The sequence below is a fragment of the Microtus pennsylvanicus genome, chromosome 1 (assembly GCF_037038515.1).
Source record: "Microtus pennsylvanicus isolate mMicPen1 chromosome 1, mMicPen1.hap1, whole genome shotgun sequence".
Lineage (NCBI taxonomy): Eukaryota > Metazoa > Chordata > Mammalia > Rodentia > Cricetidae > Microtus > Microtus pennsylvanicus.
This window is the reverse complement of record NC_134579.1, coordinates 81,042,877-81,059,766: the sequence shown is the minus strand read 5'-3', so window position 1 is coordinate 81,059,766 and position 16,890 is coordinate 81,042,877. Positions and strand designations below refer to the sequence as shown.

The 16,890-nt window shown below is 40.8% G+C and overlaps 1 protein-coding gene across 8 annotated transcripts in view; it reads left to right on the top strand.

Moving 5' to 3' along the window:
- Fgd4 (FYVE, RhoGEF and PH domain containing 4) overlaps positions 1 to 16,890 on the top strand; it is a 147,447-nt gene that overhangs the window by 50,411 nt on the left and 80,146 nt on the right. The window contains exon 1 of one of the 8 annotated variants that reach the window (XM_075970845.1): positions 6,848 to 6,992. The exons of 6 other annotated variants lie outside the window; for them this stretch is intronic. In XM_075970845.1, coding sequence (XP_075826960.1) covers positions 6,977 to 6,992 — 16 coding nt within the window. In that variant the 5' untranslated portion in view covers positions 6,848 to 6,976. Of the gene's footprint in view, positions 1 to 6,847; positions 6,993 to 8,695; positions 8,838 to 16,890 lie in introns of those variants that run through there. One more of the 8 variants, XM_075970837.1, reaches the window with a different exon arrangement.

The window sequence follows — 16,890 nt, the reverse complement described above, 5'->3', positions numbered from 1 at the left end:
CTAGGATCCCGTGGTCAATATGTCTATTTCTACACTAATGCTATGCTGTTCTGTAGTAAAATTTGAGGTCTGGGGTGGTGACACCTCCGCAATTCTTTTGTTTTTCAGGAATTTTTTTTTTAGCTATCCTGGGTTTGGTATGTGTGTTTACATATAAAGTTGGAAATTGTTCTTTTAAGATCTATGAAGTATTGTGTTGGAAATTCAATGGGGTTTACATTGTATCTGCAGATTGCTTTTGGTAGGATGGCCATTTTTAATATATTAATGCTACTGATTCATGTACAAGGGAGATCTTTCCATCTTCTGATGTTTTCTACAATTTCTCTCCAATGTCGTAAATGTTTTATTGTAGAAGTCTTTCACTTGCTTGGTTAAAATTATTCCTAGATAATATTTTTGTGTGTGTGGCTATTGTGAAAGGCACTGCTTCCCTGTTTCTTCCTTAGCCTGCTGTCATTTGTATATAGGAAAGCTACTGATTTTTGTCTGTTAATTTTGTGTCCTGCTACTTTTGTTCAAGTGTTTATCAGCTGTAGACATTTTTGGTATAAGTTTTCTAGTCATTTATGTATAAAATCATATCTGCAAATGAAGATACTTCTTCCCTTCTTATTTATATCCCCTTGATCTCCTTCAGTTGTCTTATTGCTCTAGCTAGAACTTAAGCACTATATTGAATAAGTTTGGTGAAAGTAGACATGCTGTCTTGTTCCTGATTTTAGTGGAAATGGTTTGAGTTTTTCTCCACTTAGTCTGGCTGGTGTTGGTTATAGGCTAACTGTAAATTGTTTGTCTTATGTTGAGGTGTATCCCTTGCATGCCTAGTCTCTCCAAGACTTATTTAAAAGGGATGTTGGATTTTGTCAAAGTTTTTTTTTCCTCTATCTAATGAGATGATCATGTGGTTTTCGTCTTTGATCTGCTTATGTTGTGAATGTCAATTATCAATTTCCACGTGCTGAAAGATCCCTGCATCTCTGGGGAAAATCCAACTTCATCATGGTGGATGATCTTTTTGATGTGTTCTTGTATTCGGTTTGCAAGTTTGGCGTTTTTGTTTGCTTGTTTTTTTGAGAATTTGTTGCATCTATCTTAACAAGGGAAATTGGTCTGTAATTTTCTGACTTTGTTGGATCTTTGTATGGTTTAGGGGAACTGTGGCCTCGTTAAAACAATTGGGCAATGTTCCTTCTGTTTCTTCTTTGTTGAATAATTAGAGTATTGGCATTAATTCTTTGAAGATCTGGTGAAATTCTGAAGCCATTTGTCCTGGGCTTTATTTTGGGTGGGGGGAGATTGAATTATTGTTTCTATTTCAATAGGTGTTATGTGCCTGTTTAAATTGCTTGTTTGATCTTGTTTTAACTTTGGTAGGCCTTATATATCAAGAAATTTATGCATTTCTTTTAGGCTTTTCCAGTTTGGTAAAGTATAGATTTTAAAGTATGTTCTTATGATTCTCCGATTTCCTCAGTGTCTGTTTTGATGTCCCTTTTTTTGTCTCTAATTTTATTACTTTGTATCTTTGCTTTTTAGTCAATGTGGCTAAGTGTTTCTCAATTTTATTGGTTTTTCTCAATGAACCATCTCTTTGTCTCTTAATTATTTGTATTTTTTGTTTGTTTATTTGTTATTGTTTTTTTCTATTTTAATGATTTCATCCTTGAGTTAGATTATTTCTAGCCTTGGGGTATTATTCTGTTTCTTTTTTATCTAGATCTTTCAGATGTGCTCTTAAGTTGTGAATATGGAGTCTTTCTATATATTAATGTGGGTACTTAGTGCTATGAACTTACACTTAGAACCACCTTCACTGTGCCCTATAGGTTTGGATATGTTCTGTTTAGTATTGTCGTGATCCATTTTGTTCGTTTGCTTGCTTTTTGTTTTTGAGACAGGGCTTCTCTGTGGCTTTGGAGCCTGTCCTGGAACTAGCGCTTGTAAACCAGGCTGGCCTCAAACTCACAGAGAGCCGTCTGCCTCTGCCTTCCAAGTGCTGGGATTAAAGGCCTGCGCCACCACCACCTCGCTCATGACCCATTTTTAATTCAGTAGTGAGTTATTCAGTTTCCATGAGTTTGTATACTCTCTGTCTTTTTTGTTGCAAATAATATTCAGCTTTACTCTGAGGTGGCCAGATAGGATGCCAGGGTTATTTTAGTGTCCTATCTGTTGAGACTCCCTTTGTGTCCAAGTATGTGGTCAATCTTGGAAAATGTTCTGTGAGCTGCTGATAAAACGGTATATTTCTTTTTTTTTTTGTTTGGGTGAAATGTTTTGTGACTATCTGCCATTATGATGTTGTTTAACTCTAGATTTATCCGTTCGGTTTTTGTCTGGATGACCTGTCCATTGGGGAGAGTTGGGTCATCCACTATCAGTGAGTGAGGGTCAGTATGTGATTTTAGTTAGAGTTGTGTTTCTTTTACAAACTTGGATACCATAGTGTTTGGTGCATAGATGTTTAGAATTGCAATATTCTCTTGATGGATTTTTTCTTTTGGCATGTAGATAATGCCCTTCCCTATCTCTTATGATAAGTTTTGGTTTGAACTCTATTTTGTAGATATTAAAATAATATAACTTCTTGCTTCTTTCATCCAAATTTTTTTCTATCCTTTTACCCTGAGATGATGTTAAAGGTCTGCTTCTTGGATGCAGTAGGGTGATAGATCCCGTTTCCTTATCCAACCTGTTGGTCTGTGTCTTTTTATTGGGGAATTGAGACTATTGATGTTGAGAGTTATCAATGAGTATTGTTTACTGATTCCTGTTATTTTGTTGTTGTCTAGTTTTATTTCCTCCCTTCCCGATATTATGGTCTGCGGTTATTTGCTCCTTACTTTTTCTTAGGTGTGGCTAGCCTCTTCAGGTTGAATTTTCCTTCTAGTGCCTTCTGTAGAGCAGGCTTTGTGGGTAGATAGTGCTCAAATGTCTTTGTTGTGGGTTCCCAGGAAATGCCTGCTGGAGTTGGGGGCTGGGATAAAGCAGTGAGGCTAAGGACTGGAAGGTAGGAGGGGAAGAGCTGTGTAATCATTGGAGATGGGGCTGGGGTAGTGGGGCCTCTGCAGTGGTCTGCTGCGCAGCTAGGGCTGAGACTGGGGATTGGATTTGGAGGGGATGGGATAGAAGCTCTGCAGTTAGTCTCCCTGCCTCCCTGGTCAGTGTGGCTGCTGCTAGCCCACCTGCTTCCCTGGCTGGAGGGCGGCTGCACTGTTAACTGAACATACAACTAAAGAGGAACAAACTATGTTTGTGTTACCCACTTTAAATAAGAGTAGAGACTCAAGGATAAGGTCTTTTTGAAGATGTATACAAAACAATTTAGAACAAAAATAAGCAAATAAAGGATCCACCTGGCTTATGTAAAAATATTTCTAGGCCTCATTTTCTAAGGTTCTCAGACATGAAAAATGGAGAATATATACCGACTGAATCTTGTACTTTTTAATTGTGTTATTTTTAGCCACTGAGAGAATTGTTTTAATACCAAGCTATTTGGTGTCATTATATTATTATATAAATGCTAATAAATACAAAATAGTCTGAGTAAGATTATAGTCATTCTGTGCAAATGGTGATTTCTCCCAGTTAGACAACATTCGAAAATAAGAATTTTCCTTCTCAAGTGAAAATCAAGCCTTTCATTGAATCCCACTGCCATTTTTATCCGAACAAGGCTGGATGCCAACGTACGCATGCTCTAATTTTCCCTTATTGCCAAGATGCACTTATTAGAGATAATTCGCTGAAGCCGGTTCTGTCATTGTTACATGACATTTTCAGTTGTATGATGTGCGATGTGCTGATATAAACATATTAGCTTTAAATGAGAATGCTGAGGCAGACAACTTAGTTAACTTTTAAGTGGCTGTACGTAGAATGTGTACAGAAATAATATCTCTACGGTGGGGGAGATGAAAGGCAGGGTGTCAGTTCACTAAGGCTGCAGAGGAGAATTCTGTGAACAACTATATTTGGTTAGTGTGGATTATAGGTATTCTCTAGGTTGGTATGTATAACAAACATTCTAAATTAATGGAAGTGTTGGAGCCTGTTTATTTAGAAGGATTCATCTGTGTACCATCATCATTCCAATGTGCAGAAGGGGTTTAAGTAAAGATATAATTAGTTCACGTTTTACAATTTGTTCCAATCTTTTAAAATCTCAGAAAACATATATAGCCAGTGTTCATATCTATTGCAGAAGATGAGAAGGGTCACAAATGCAGCAGACATTGTTTGAGTTTCACCCAGAAACAATCACCCTCCTGTCATTTTGTTTGCTTTGCAAATTTTGTCTTGCTGTTACTTTGTTGTTGTTTTTTTTTCTTTTTTTGTTTGCTCATTTTGTTGCTGATGTTGGAAATGGGGTCTTACTATGTAGCCGATGGCCTGAAACTCATGACCCTCCCATCCATCCTCATCATTGAATGTCTTCAAGGATAAGTTGCCTTTATTCTGTAATTTTGAAGAAATAAAGGATTTCAAACATTGAGACAGCTCTTCTTATGGTATAATTGTGCATATTGACCATACACTGTATAAGCCTCATTATCTATTAGGATGTCATCATGACTCTGTGATCAGTCTGCCCAAGTGTGGATCTTCCACTCCCGATAAGTTTTGCATTTTAAGCTGCCATATGGAGTAATATTTACTTTGCCTTTTCATTGCTTCTCTAGAATGTGCATGTGTGTGTCTCTAGTTTGCCCCCTGTTCTTGCCGAGTTACACCACTGCACAATGTCTGTCCGTTTACTAGTTGAAAGCTTGGTGAGCATTCCTGGGTTTGGTATTTATGAATAAAGCCCCAGTTAACATCCATTCTGTGCAGGCCAGTACTCAGTTCTCTTTACTGACTACCTGCAAGTCAGTGCCGCTAGTTTATAGTGCGAGTGAGTGCATGGGTAACCGGACAAGCAGCTTCCATGGCTAGTACTGAAAAGCCTGGAGTTTCCTTGTCTGTTTATATGTGCACATTGGCTATTTGTAGACAATTGAATTCCCATTTGTTTGTTCCGTTAGTTTGATGTGGGAGTTAAAGCCAGGGTCTTTGCCAGTGAGGTAAAGGCCTTAGTGCAGATTCTCTTTAGTTCAGCTGTCGCTCCCATGAAAACAATATATTGGTTTTCTGGGTTTTGCCTATAAAGGAAAAAGTGAATTCAATTATATCTTAACCTGTTAAAATAACTTGTTATTTTCTTTGTTTTTGTTTTTAGAGATAGGGTTTTTCTATGTAACCCTGGCTGTCCTGGAATTTTCTCTGTAGACCAGGCTGGTCTTGAACTCAGAGATCTGCCTGCCTCTGCCTCCAGAATGTTGGGATAAAAGGCGTGTGCCACCACCGCCCAGCTTAAATTAACTTCTTAAAGCTTACCATTTTATTTGTGTGAATAGGCAAATTTTTTAAACCCATAACCCTCATTTTCTCTTCAGTAAAATGCTTACCTTATAGTAAAGGTTCACTGAAATGTCCCGTGGAGAGAGCCTAAGGCAGCACCTGGCACAAAGGAACTGTTAGCTGGTCTCAGAGAAGAAAAGGATGTGTTTGAAGAGCAAACCCGAGGCAGTAACTTAAATACTGCTCTGGAGGCTTAGGAGGTGTAGACTGCGGGACGTTTGGGAGACAGAAATGTTTGACTTTTGCAGTGCTGACCCTTGACAGGGCTACATGGTCCTAGATCCGCACAGTGCCATTTCAGTACACATGGATGGAGTCTGCACTGGAAGTAAAGACAGTTAGTTCAGACTTCTCTTTGGTTTCTTTTCTCTGTTAGAAAATTCTGTACATATGGCAGACGGTGATGGTTCAGCCTTTAATCCCAGCACTCGGGAGGCAGAGGCAGACAGATCTTTGTGAGTTCAAAGCCAGCCTGGTCTACAGTTCTAGCACAGCAGGACTGTTTCACAGAGAAATCCTGTCTTGGGAAAAAAAAACCAAAACACTAAATGGATGCGGAAGATGGCTCACATTTCTATACGTAGGCATTGTATATTATACTTACAGTTTCGAGGGAAAAGGGGGGGCATGAATCTGAAGCATGTGGGATGGGTTGGAGGGAGAGAGGCAGAAGGGAATGATGTGATTATATTTTAATTAAAAAGAAAGTAATTTTAAATATATATTAAAATTTGCCATCTGCAGAAAACAAAACTTGGTCCTTAAATGCAAACAACCTGTGTTGTGTGTGTGTATGTGTGTGTGTGTGCTCACATGTGTGCATGTGTGTGTGTATGTGTGTGCATGTGTGTGTGTGCACCAATTTATGTATGGGGAAAGAGTCTGTTAATCTGTCATCCTTCTGTGAGCTCATAAATACTTTTATTTTTATTTACTTGTTTATTTTTACCAGCTGTGTCCTGAAATAACAAAACTTAAGTTTCCTCTGGAAACTGTTATGTGCTGTTTGTTAATTCTGCACAAAGTTTATTTCCCAAAATCAGCTGTACTAAAACAGAAAGTTACAGTATCAAAATAGACTTGAGGTCACTCAACATTAATGTTAGTTTCCAGATGGCGAGTCTGTGGCATCTTTGTCCAGCGCAGTGATTCGGAAGAGTAGCGGCCATCCATTTTCATGTGGGCCCCCGAGGGTTGTTGCTAGGTCAGGCCCTGATCTGTTTATAAACTGCTTGGCTCTCAATCATATCGGAAGTTTCTGTGCCTGTTGTATCGGAAGTTTCTGCGCCTGTTGCATCGGAAGTTTCTGCGCCGCTCCATTGCTTGTTTTACTCTAAGAAGTAGATGTCTGTCCATTCTCATCTCCTCTGTCCCTGGAGCAACGCAGCAGCAGGCCAGCCTCCTGGGAGCTGTAGCAAGTGAGGTCTAAGAATGCACCGAAGTCCATATCATAGTACGCCGCCTGGATCTCCAGCCAGGCCCTGAGCATTAAAGCCAAGAGATTTAACACTCGAACGGAAGAAACCTGAATATTTTCTTCCTAACCCGGGTAGACTGTTTATGTGGAGCCATGACCAGTGATCAAGGTATGTCCCCTCATTTTCTAGTGGCCGCTTTCATGTTATTTCTAGACTGTGGATTACTGTAGAGTCTGAGTGCCAGGGTCATAGTTTGATTTTATTTAAAGTTAAATTGTTTTTCACTCTCAGAAGTAAAATAACTTTCTCCACAGCTTTTGTCTTTTAAAGGAAGCTTTCTCTCTCTTAAAGTACAAACTTGTTTGGTTAATAAAAAATAGGAGCCAACTAAAAACGTTGTTCAGCTGCCAAGAGAAGGAATGAAAAGAAAAGGAAAAAAAAAGAAGCCAGTTTCTTCTTTTTCTTCTGTGAACAAAGTTAAGAAATGTTTGCTTCTAATTCCAGGATGCCAGTGTTGCCCTGTGAGCCACACAGATCCCAGTCTCAGTCTCGGTTAGGTAGGGATTTGGGGGAGTTGTAACTGTAGTCCTCGTTCCTGCATTTAAGATAATACTGTAGAGCCAGGTATGGCTTTGGTCGTTTCGTTTGTTTCTTTGTTTGCTTTGGGTTAAAAATTGTTGATGGTGGTATCAAGTCACTGTGGTTCCCTTGAATATTCTAGAGAACGAATTCATGAGCAATTGAGTCTTTCGAAGAGAAATGAAATTTCACTCTGTGGTAAAAATGTAATCACATGACAGGAAGTAGCTCCTAAAAATATTGTTTCCAACTGAAGTGGGAAACTAGGTCTGATGGCTGAATGGGAAGGTTACCACAGGTTCCCGGCAAGCTATGTAGTGAGAGCCTATCTCAACAGCACCCCAACTCCCCCCACCACCCCTAAAAATACCAAAACTTTTGAATCTGGCCAAGGGGTAATTAGACAAAGCTTTAGCCCCAGCACTTTGGAGGCAGGGGTATGAGCTCAGGTCAGAAGTTCAAGGCCAGCCTGTGTTACACAGATAGTGTTTCAAAAATCTGAGAAGGGGAACTAGAGAGATGACTTGGCATTTGTTGCTCCTCCAGAGGATCCAAGACCAGTGTCCAGCATCATGTCAAGCAAATAGCAGCTGCCTGTAACTCCTATTATTCTGAGGATCCAACACCCGCCACAGTCTGGACTCCACGGGCACCTGCACACATGTGGCGTATGCATATGCACACACTTGAACACACACACAAACACCCATAACGATTAAAAGAAAAAAATGACAGCTTTAAAAGAATGGCTGATATGGGCTGATGTCTTCAGTGCTTTTCTTACTGTGACAGTGTGGATAAAACCATACGCATTCCTGAAAAATGCCAGACGAAGTGAAACATAACTGGCAATCCTCAAAGTTGCCCAAATTCCCTTCCTTGTGGCAACTCTCTCTCCTTCCTTCCAGGTCAGCTGACACATCTTACAGAAGTCCAGTGTGGGGCTGATCCCACTCCTGCGGCAGAACTCCCCCTAGCTCTCTGAAGGACACTTCAGGCCCGGCCCTCTCCCGTCCAGGCAGAAACCGGATTCCTGCTTAGGGCTTCCACTTTTCTTGGGTGACATTCGGGGTTCCTGTAGGGTCTCGCAGGTTGCCATGGACACTCCGCCTGAGGCATTTTAAAAGAAGAAATGCAGCGAAAGGGAAGTAAGCGTTCTTTCACTCCGTCGGTCAAGTTCTGTTTTTCTTGAAATAGCTTCTGCCTCCAGAAGTTTGGTATGACTGGAGCAAGTCTCCACGCCCCCTTGCGAAGGTGGTTCTGGAGCCAAGGGCACCAGCCTGAGAGCTGAGCCTGGCCTCAGCAAGAATCGACAGCACTCTGGGACCCACTGCGGCAGTGTGGCCTTCATGAGTGCCTTTCAGAAGAGAGAGGCAGCTGACGGGACAGTGGCCTCTCCTCTCCCGTCAGTGGGTAATCTTTCTATGACATCATGTAAGTTGAATTTGTGTATATATGTATTTGGTATACACGTCACTTGTACCTTTTATAGTATTTCTTTGTTTGGGATTTTTTTTTCTTGGTTTGTTTGGTTTGGTTTTTGTTGTGTGGTACTTTTGAGACAAGGTCTCAAGTAACTGGCTAGCTTGGAATCGAATATACAGACCCGGATGGCCTCAACCTCGGAGAAAAACTCCTGCCTCCTGTGCAATTACCTAAGTGCAGCAGCAGTGCTGGGCTTTGTCTTATCTTTGTAATTTGTTTACTGCGCGCGGTGTTTTGCCTGCGTGTGTATCTGGATGCCTCTTGCATACCTGGTGCCTGAGGAAGCCAGAAGAGGGTGTCAGATCCTCTGACTCCAGAGTTACAATTGCTGTGACCACAATGTGGGTGCATAGAATGGAACCCAGGTCTTCTGGAAGAGCAGCCAGTGCTCTTAACCGCTGAGCCATCTCTCCAGCCCGTTTTATCTTTTTAAAATGACTTTCAAAAGCTTTTCATTTTTTTAAATTGAATGTATTTTATTTATTTTTTTAATTTATTTATTTATTAAAGATTTCTGCCTCCTCCCCGCCACCACCTCCCATTTCCCTCCCCCTCCCCCGATCAAGTCCCCTTCCCTCATCAGCCCGAAGAGCAATCAGGGTTCCCTGACCTGTGGGAAGTCCAAGCTTTTCATCTTTTAAAGCTTACACCTGTGAGAAATGTTTTTCACATAAAAGGTAAAATATGACCTAATTTGCTGAAAGAGTCATCAGGAGGAGTATTATGCGGGCCTTGAGGAGTAGTGATTTAGTCTTTAGTCTTCGTTTCGCGGAGTCTTTGAGGGGTTAATTTTATCATTTATTTTATGCAGTATTGTTGTGTGTCTGTATGTGTGATGTGTGTGTATGAGTTGTGCCACGATGAACATGTAGACTTAGCGGACAACTTCTAGGAGTTGGTCTTCTCCCACCATGGGATCTGAAATGGAGCTAGATTCATCAAGCTTGTATTATGTGATAGCTAATCTTTGTGGCCAACTAGACTGGGAAGAGGGAACTGAGGAGTTAGGGAATTGGCTCCACCAGCTTGGCCTGTCTGTGGGGTGTGGTCTTGATGATTGATAGAAGAGGCCCAGCCCATCCCTAGGTATAGCAGCCTGAATTTAAAAAGTAGCTGAATGTGAGCGAGGGAGCAGGCAGGTGCAGCCTTCCTCCATAGTCTATCCCAGTTCCTGCTCAAGCACATCACCTAGTATCTCTGGGTGAGCAACTATAACCTTCAGCCAAATCAATCCTTTCCTCCCTCAAGTTGGTTCTGATCAGTGTTTGCTACAGCAACATAGACATGAACTAGGGCATGCCTCAAGGGCTTTTCTTCCTGAGCCATCTGCTGGCCTATTTTATACACCTAAACCTATATGTAGCTTCAATTGTAACATAGGTGTAAGGTTAAATTTAAGTTTTTCCTCCTAGGTAGCACACTATTTTATTTATTTTTATTTAAATTATTTTTAATATATTTATTTGTGTGTATGTGTGCACACATGTGTAAGTGCTTGCATGCATGCAAACACACATGCATGGATGTGTGTATCACTTGCTGCCACACAGCAAGTGCATGAGGAAAGGCAAAAAAGTGCAAGATAACGCAGGCTGAGAAATGCAGGTCAAGGAGACATTATTGACGCTTGCTTGCAGAAGCTGCTAGGCGAGGATTTTAGTCCCTGAAAAGCACATTTGGAGAAACCCAACTCAGGAAAACTAACCAGACGGTCGGACACAAATGAATGGAAATCTACAGAGCGTGGGAAGATTTGCTTATGAAAAGTTATATTTTTCCTTTTTGCAAAGAAGCAGTAATAATCTACTTTGATTGAGGGAATTAGAACAATAGTAATTGGTTTTAATAGCTTGACTTTCTTTTTCTTTCTGGCCACATATATATTTTTGTGACTAAGTGGAAAATAGTTTGGAAGTGCCCAAAAGGAACAGCAAAATCCAAGATTCAACTTAATACATAAACCAGACCTCTTGTGTAAATGAGTTGGCTGTAACTCTTAAAAAACAAAAACTAACCTTGCCCCTCAAATGACTTTCCTCCCTAAGTTTTTGCTTCATTCACACGTCCGAAGTGAATAAAAAAGTTTCCATTCATTGTTACTTTGAACTGAAGAGCCTTCTGTGGTATGTCCATCTTAATCTTCTCCTTCGGAATGTCAGAGCTCTTAATGAATTACTTTTGTCAGGCAGGCAACATCTTAGCATTTGTTTTTCCTATTCAGAAGTACTATGGTGTCTTGATTCATAGGACCCTTCTGACACCAAGCGTGTGAGGCTTTTCCTAACACAGCTCTAATCCTCCAACTCTCCATTTGGTACTTACTAACCAGCTGTCCCTAATTTAATTTTGATGCTAACAGCCGCTAGCATTAGCCTCAGAGCCCAGAGGTTGAGTATACAGTCCACCAGACTGCTTCAACTTCTGATCAACAGTTAGTCTGTTACTGCCCCAAGGTCAGTGCCTTGCCAGTTGGCTGTGTGGGAGGCTCTATTGTCCTCTAAGGCCAGTGGCTTGCTAGAAGGGCTCCCAGAACTCGGGAAAGCTCTGTGCTGTAAAAGTTACAATCAAGGCTGCCGATGAAATGAGTCAGGGAAAAGGCTCAGGAGCCAGGATGCTCCACCTCCTGACACGTAGGCATGCATTCCCACCTGAAGCTCTGGGAAAGTGTTTTTGAGAGGTTCGGTCATGTGGACACGATTGAGCATTAACTCAGTCTCCAGCTTTTCTTTCTTCTCAGAAATTGCAAAGAACAGGGGTTTGACAGTTGCAGTTACCTGGTCTTGATCTGGCTGCTAAGGAGCCCCACCTGACGCTATCCAGGAGCTCACAGTTTTAGAACACAAGAGTCTCCTGTCACCCAGGAGACTCCAAGGGTTTGGAACCCTGTTAGGAACATCATACTGCTGTTGCTTAGGAATTTCCAGTTGGTTTAGGAGATGCTCTTGCCAGAATCCAGAAACGAGGATTAAATACTATATATTTCTGTGGCACAAGGAGTCTAAAATCAACCACTCTTCCTCTCCCCACCTGTGTGTGAAGAGGGAGCCATACTTGGCATATAAATACTGGCCCTGACTTACACACGCGGCTCTGAGCCTAAATAAGTTCTTGTGAAGGGGTAGCAACTTTTCGTGGTACTCCTGTTCTCGTTTGGGTGAAACTTTAGTGGAATTGGTCAAAATCGTAGTGTTCATTTCACAGAACTTCCACAGTAAACGCTAATTTGATCTAAGCCAAGAACAGTGGTTCTCAGCTTGACTGTGTTCACATCTAGCAGAAAGTTAGAAAACACCTGACCCTGGGGGCCCACCCCACCGGAGAGTCTGATGAAGCAACTTGAGGCCAAGGGTGGCGGTTTCCTTTTTTAAGGTTCCACAAGTGATTCTAATGGTAGTCATTGCTGAGAAGCACAACAGTGTAGTTTTCCCATGCAGTACGTATCTCAGGAAGATAGTTTTTGTTAACCAAGGTCAGAAGGCAGCTGACGTTAGAGCATGCAAGGCTTCCAGGGTTTAGGACAATCTGAGAATAAATGTAGCGCTGCTGGCCTGCCCAGTCCATCCTGGAGTTGGTTGTAAGCAGGCCCGATGGGTTCTGATGCTGCTAATGAGTTCCATTAAACCTGAAGATTTTCACTTGCCCAAGGTCAGAGGGCAAATTAGAGAGAACCAGGGTTACAGAACTATAACGTGGGTCGGTAGTTTGTTGTTTTTACTATTTAGGTCAGGAGTTGTAGGTCAACTTTTCTGTAAAAGGTCAGATGATGAATGTTCTGTATACAGTGTAATACAGCGAAGAGAATGCACGCATGCATGAATGAAGACGATCGCCTCCAGTAGTGGACAAGATGGGTGATGAGCAAAGATTGGCCTAGGACTCGATCTATTAGAAAAGCTATTACCTTGGTGGGGTAATGACCTTGCAGATCTTCCCTGGCGTCTGGCCCTGCTGTTGATGGACAACAGCTACATGTATCTGTGGGTATGTGGCTAAGATTTAGCACGTAGTTAGGAACTGTGCTCATCTAGCAAAGTGGCAGTGGTCGATTCTCTTCAAAGATGCATGACTGTTTAGTGCAAGGCTTCATTTCCTTCCTGCTGCGTGGGTCTTGCGTCCAATTGAACAGCTGTTGGTTATCACCAACATATAGGTACCATTTATTGCTCCTTTACTGATGTCTTGCCATGCAGTCATTGTTTTGGTTCATAGCTGTCATAGTTGGACATTAGTAGCAGTTTCTTCCTCTTTTGGCAGATTGCATAGTATTGTCTAGTACTATTGAAGCTGGACCATAGCAAGGAGACTTTCTGGTTAGATGTAGCTCAAACAGTCTGAGTCCTTTGTCTTGTAAGTGTGGTGTCTTTAGCAACAGGGACTTATCTCAAGCCTCTGAGAAACAACCAGGGGCAACAGCAATAGTCTATATTGTTTGGGGAGTCATGTTGTTTACCCTGAACCATAACGAGAAAGGAAGTTTCTTGTGCCTGGTGCTGTGCTTGTGTATGGTTCTTCTTGGGAACATTGATAGCCAAAGGGGCATAACTTCATTTCGATGATAGATAGATAAATGAATATTAAATGCATCTTATATAATTTTAGGTAAATGTAAAATGATTCCTTGACGCTGTCTCAAACATCCTCGGTGTCATTTGCCTTCTTCCCTCATTCTCCTGTATTGACCTCCTTCTCTCTTCTCAGATGAAACCTGCTCCTTCCCAGTTTTCCGTTTGCTGTTCCTTATCACCTATATCTTGCTACTCCTCTTCCACCCCACAACCTCCTGCTGCTGCCACGGGCCTACTTCTCAGATTTCTGGAGTTACTCCGTGTAATATTCTCATATCTGAAGATTTGGAGCTAGGAGCCACAGATGAGACCAAACCCTGGGACTTGGCTGTCTCACTCGACATAAGTTTGTGTAATATTCCTTTTTATTATTCACTCACCTGTCAAAGGACGTCGAGATTGTTTCCATTTCCTGGCTATTGTGCATAGGTTGGCAGTGAACTCTTCTGAGCATCTGTGGCATAGGATGTCAACTGCTGGGTGAATGCCAATGGGTGGTGTGGCTGGGTCATATGGTAGACTTGTTTTTAGGTTTTTGAGGATTCTCCACACTGATTTCCAGAGTGGCTGCACCAGTTTGCACTCCCATTAACAATGAGTGAGCATTCCTCTTCCCCCACACCCTCACCTGGGATTTTTGTCATTTCTGTTGTGCTTAGCCCTTCTGACTAAGGTGAGATAAAATCTCAATTTACATTGCTAAGGATGATGAGCACATTTGAAGTATTTCTCAGACACTTCTGTTTCTGCTGTTGAGAACTCTTTTTAGATACTTAGTCCATTTTTAATTTAATTAAATTAATTTAATTTTAATTAGGTCACTTATTTCCTTGGCTTGCATATCTGAGTTCTCTGTATATTTTGGATATTGATGCTGTTGCATGTGTAGATGGTGAAGATTCTCTCCCAGTTTGTGGGTATTTTTGTTACTCGTTGGATTGTTTCTTTAGCTATACACAAGCTTTTACGTTTTATGAAGTCTCACTTGTCAGTCGTTGGCTTTACCTAATGGGCAAACCTCTTCAGAAAGTCGTTCCCTGTACCTATGTCATGCAGGAGACTGTCTATGTTTTCTTCTAGCGGGTTTAGCATTTCAGATTTCAAATGGAGGTCTTTGGTGCAGTTGAGGCTAACTTTTTTTTATTGTTTTTATTGATCTATACCTTTTTGGCTGGTCCCTTCCTTTCCTCCCCTTCTACCCTGACCCATGACCCCCATACTCCCAGTTTACTCGGGAGATCTTGTCTTTTTCTCCTTCCTATGTATGTTTCTCTTAAGGTCCTCTTTGTTGTCTAGGTTTTCTGGGGTTGTGGAGTGTAGGCTGGTGTTTCTTTGCTTTATATCTATAAGCCGCTTATGAATGGAGGCTGACTTTTTATACAGGGATATAGATTTGGGTTTAATTGCATTCCTCTGCATGTGGATATTCAGTATATCCAGAATCATTAGTGAAGATGCTGGTTTTTTGTTTTTAGCTCTGGTGCATGTTTTCGGCCTCTTTGTCAAGTATCTATAATTATGTGCACTTATGTTTGGGTCTCCTTTTTTCTTCCAGTGATGGATCTAAATATCACTTTTTGTGCTAGTACCATATTGGCTTTTGTTGCTCTAGCTCTGTATATCTTCGAGTCTGGAATGGGAATCCCTCCAATATTACCTCTTTTGCTGAGGATTATTTGGCAAGTCAGTATCTTTTTTGGTTCCATATGAATTTTAGATTTTTTAAACTCTATTTTTGTGAAGAATGGTGTGGGTGTTTTATTTGGGATTGCATTGAATATATAAGATGCTTTTGATAGGATGTTCATTTTCACAACATTAATTTACTCACCCATTCACATGGGTGGGCGTTCCATTTATCTAATATCCTTTTTCTTTAATCTCTTTGGGTATTTGAAGTTTTCACTGTAGAGGTCTCTCATCTCCTTAGTTAGATTTATAGAAGATATTTGGTTGTCTTTGATGCTGTTGTACATGAGAATATGTCCATGATCTCTTTCTCAATGTTTGTTGTTGGTGTATAGAAAGGCAACTGGTGTTTGTAAGTTTGACTGTTTATTTATTCTTATCCTGCAACTTTGCTGAAATTGTTGCTTGTTTTAAACAATTTCTGATGGAATTTTTTGGATCTCATAAGTATAGCATGTTATCATTTGCAAATAGAAATACTTTAACTACTTTTTATATTTCTATCCATTTATTTTCCTTCCCTTGCCTAATTGTTTTGTCAAAAATCTTCACATATGTGCTCATCAGGGATATGGTCTGCAGTTTTGTTTTTGTTGTGATTTAACTGGTTTGGATGTTAGCAATACTGGCTTTATAGAATGAGTCTGGGAGTTCCCCTGTTTTAATTTTTGTTTATTTTAATAATTTAAAACGTATAGGTTGTATAGTTCCTTGAAAGTTGGTTACAATTCTGCTGTGAGTTCCTCTGAATTTTGGAGTTGTTTTAATCAGAAGGGTTTTGGTTTTTATTATTAGTATTATTATTGCTATAATCTTCTCCTTTGTTGTGGATCTGTTTGTGTCTTGATCTCTGCTTGATTTAACTCTGATAGTTTTTGTTGAATCTAGAAATAAATTCATTTCTGTTAGATTTTGCAACTTAATGTAGTACAGGTTTAAAATATTCCCTTATTATACAGCATATTTCTTTAGTGTCTGTTGTAATGTTTCCCTGTTTGTTTTTATTCTGTTAATGTGCATCGTCTTTTTCTTTCCTTCGGTTGCTTAAAATGAGGATCTATCTTGTTTAATCTTCTCAGTGAAGCTGCTCTTAGATTCTTTGTTTGGTTTTCTTTGTTTCTAGTTAGTGTTCTGCTGTGAGTCTTATTATTTCTCACTGTGTTTTCTTTTGCTGTGACAAAACATCATGACTAAGGCAGCATATAAAAGAGTTCAATTTGGCTTTCAGCTCCAGAGGGTTAGAGTCTCTGGTGGTGGACTGAGGTATGGTGGTAGCCTCTGGAGCAGCAGCAGAGACCTCCTCTTTCCACATGTAAGTGGGGGGCAGAGCGTGCTAATTCAAAAGGGTGTGAGTCTTTTGGAATATCAAAGTGCACCCTTCACCCAGTGACATTCTTCCTCCAGCAAGGCCACACCTTTACTCCTCCTCAAACAGCCACCAATTAGGGACCAAGTATTCAAATGCCCAAGTCTTATTGGGGCCCTCTTAACTCTAACCACCACACTTAGAATCTACTGGCTTGAGTTTGGTTTGTTCCTGTTTTTCTAAATTCTTCAGTTGAATCACTAAGTCATTTATTTGTGTTCTTTTTATTTATTTTCTTAATGTAGGCACTTATGGCCATAAAATTCCCAAGCTAGGGTGGCTTGTGAACAAGCCTGGTCTATGGGTATGGAGGTAGGCCCGTGGGTTTGGAGATGGCCACAGACCAGGAGGCAGGGCGGGTGTAGTGGGAAAGGGAAGAAGT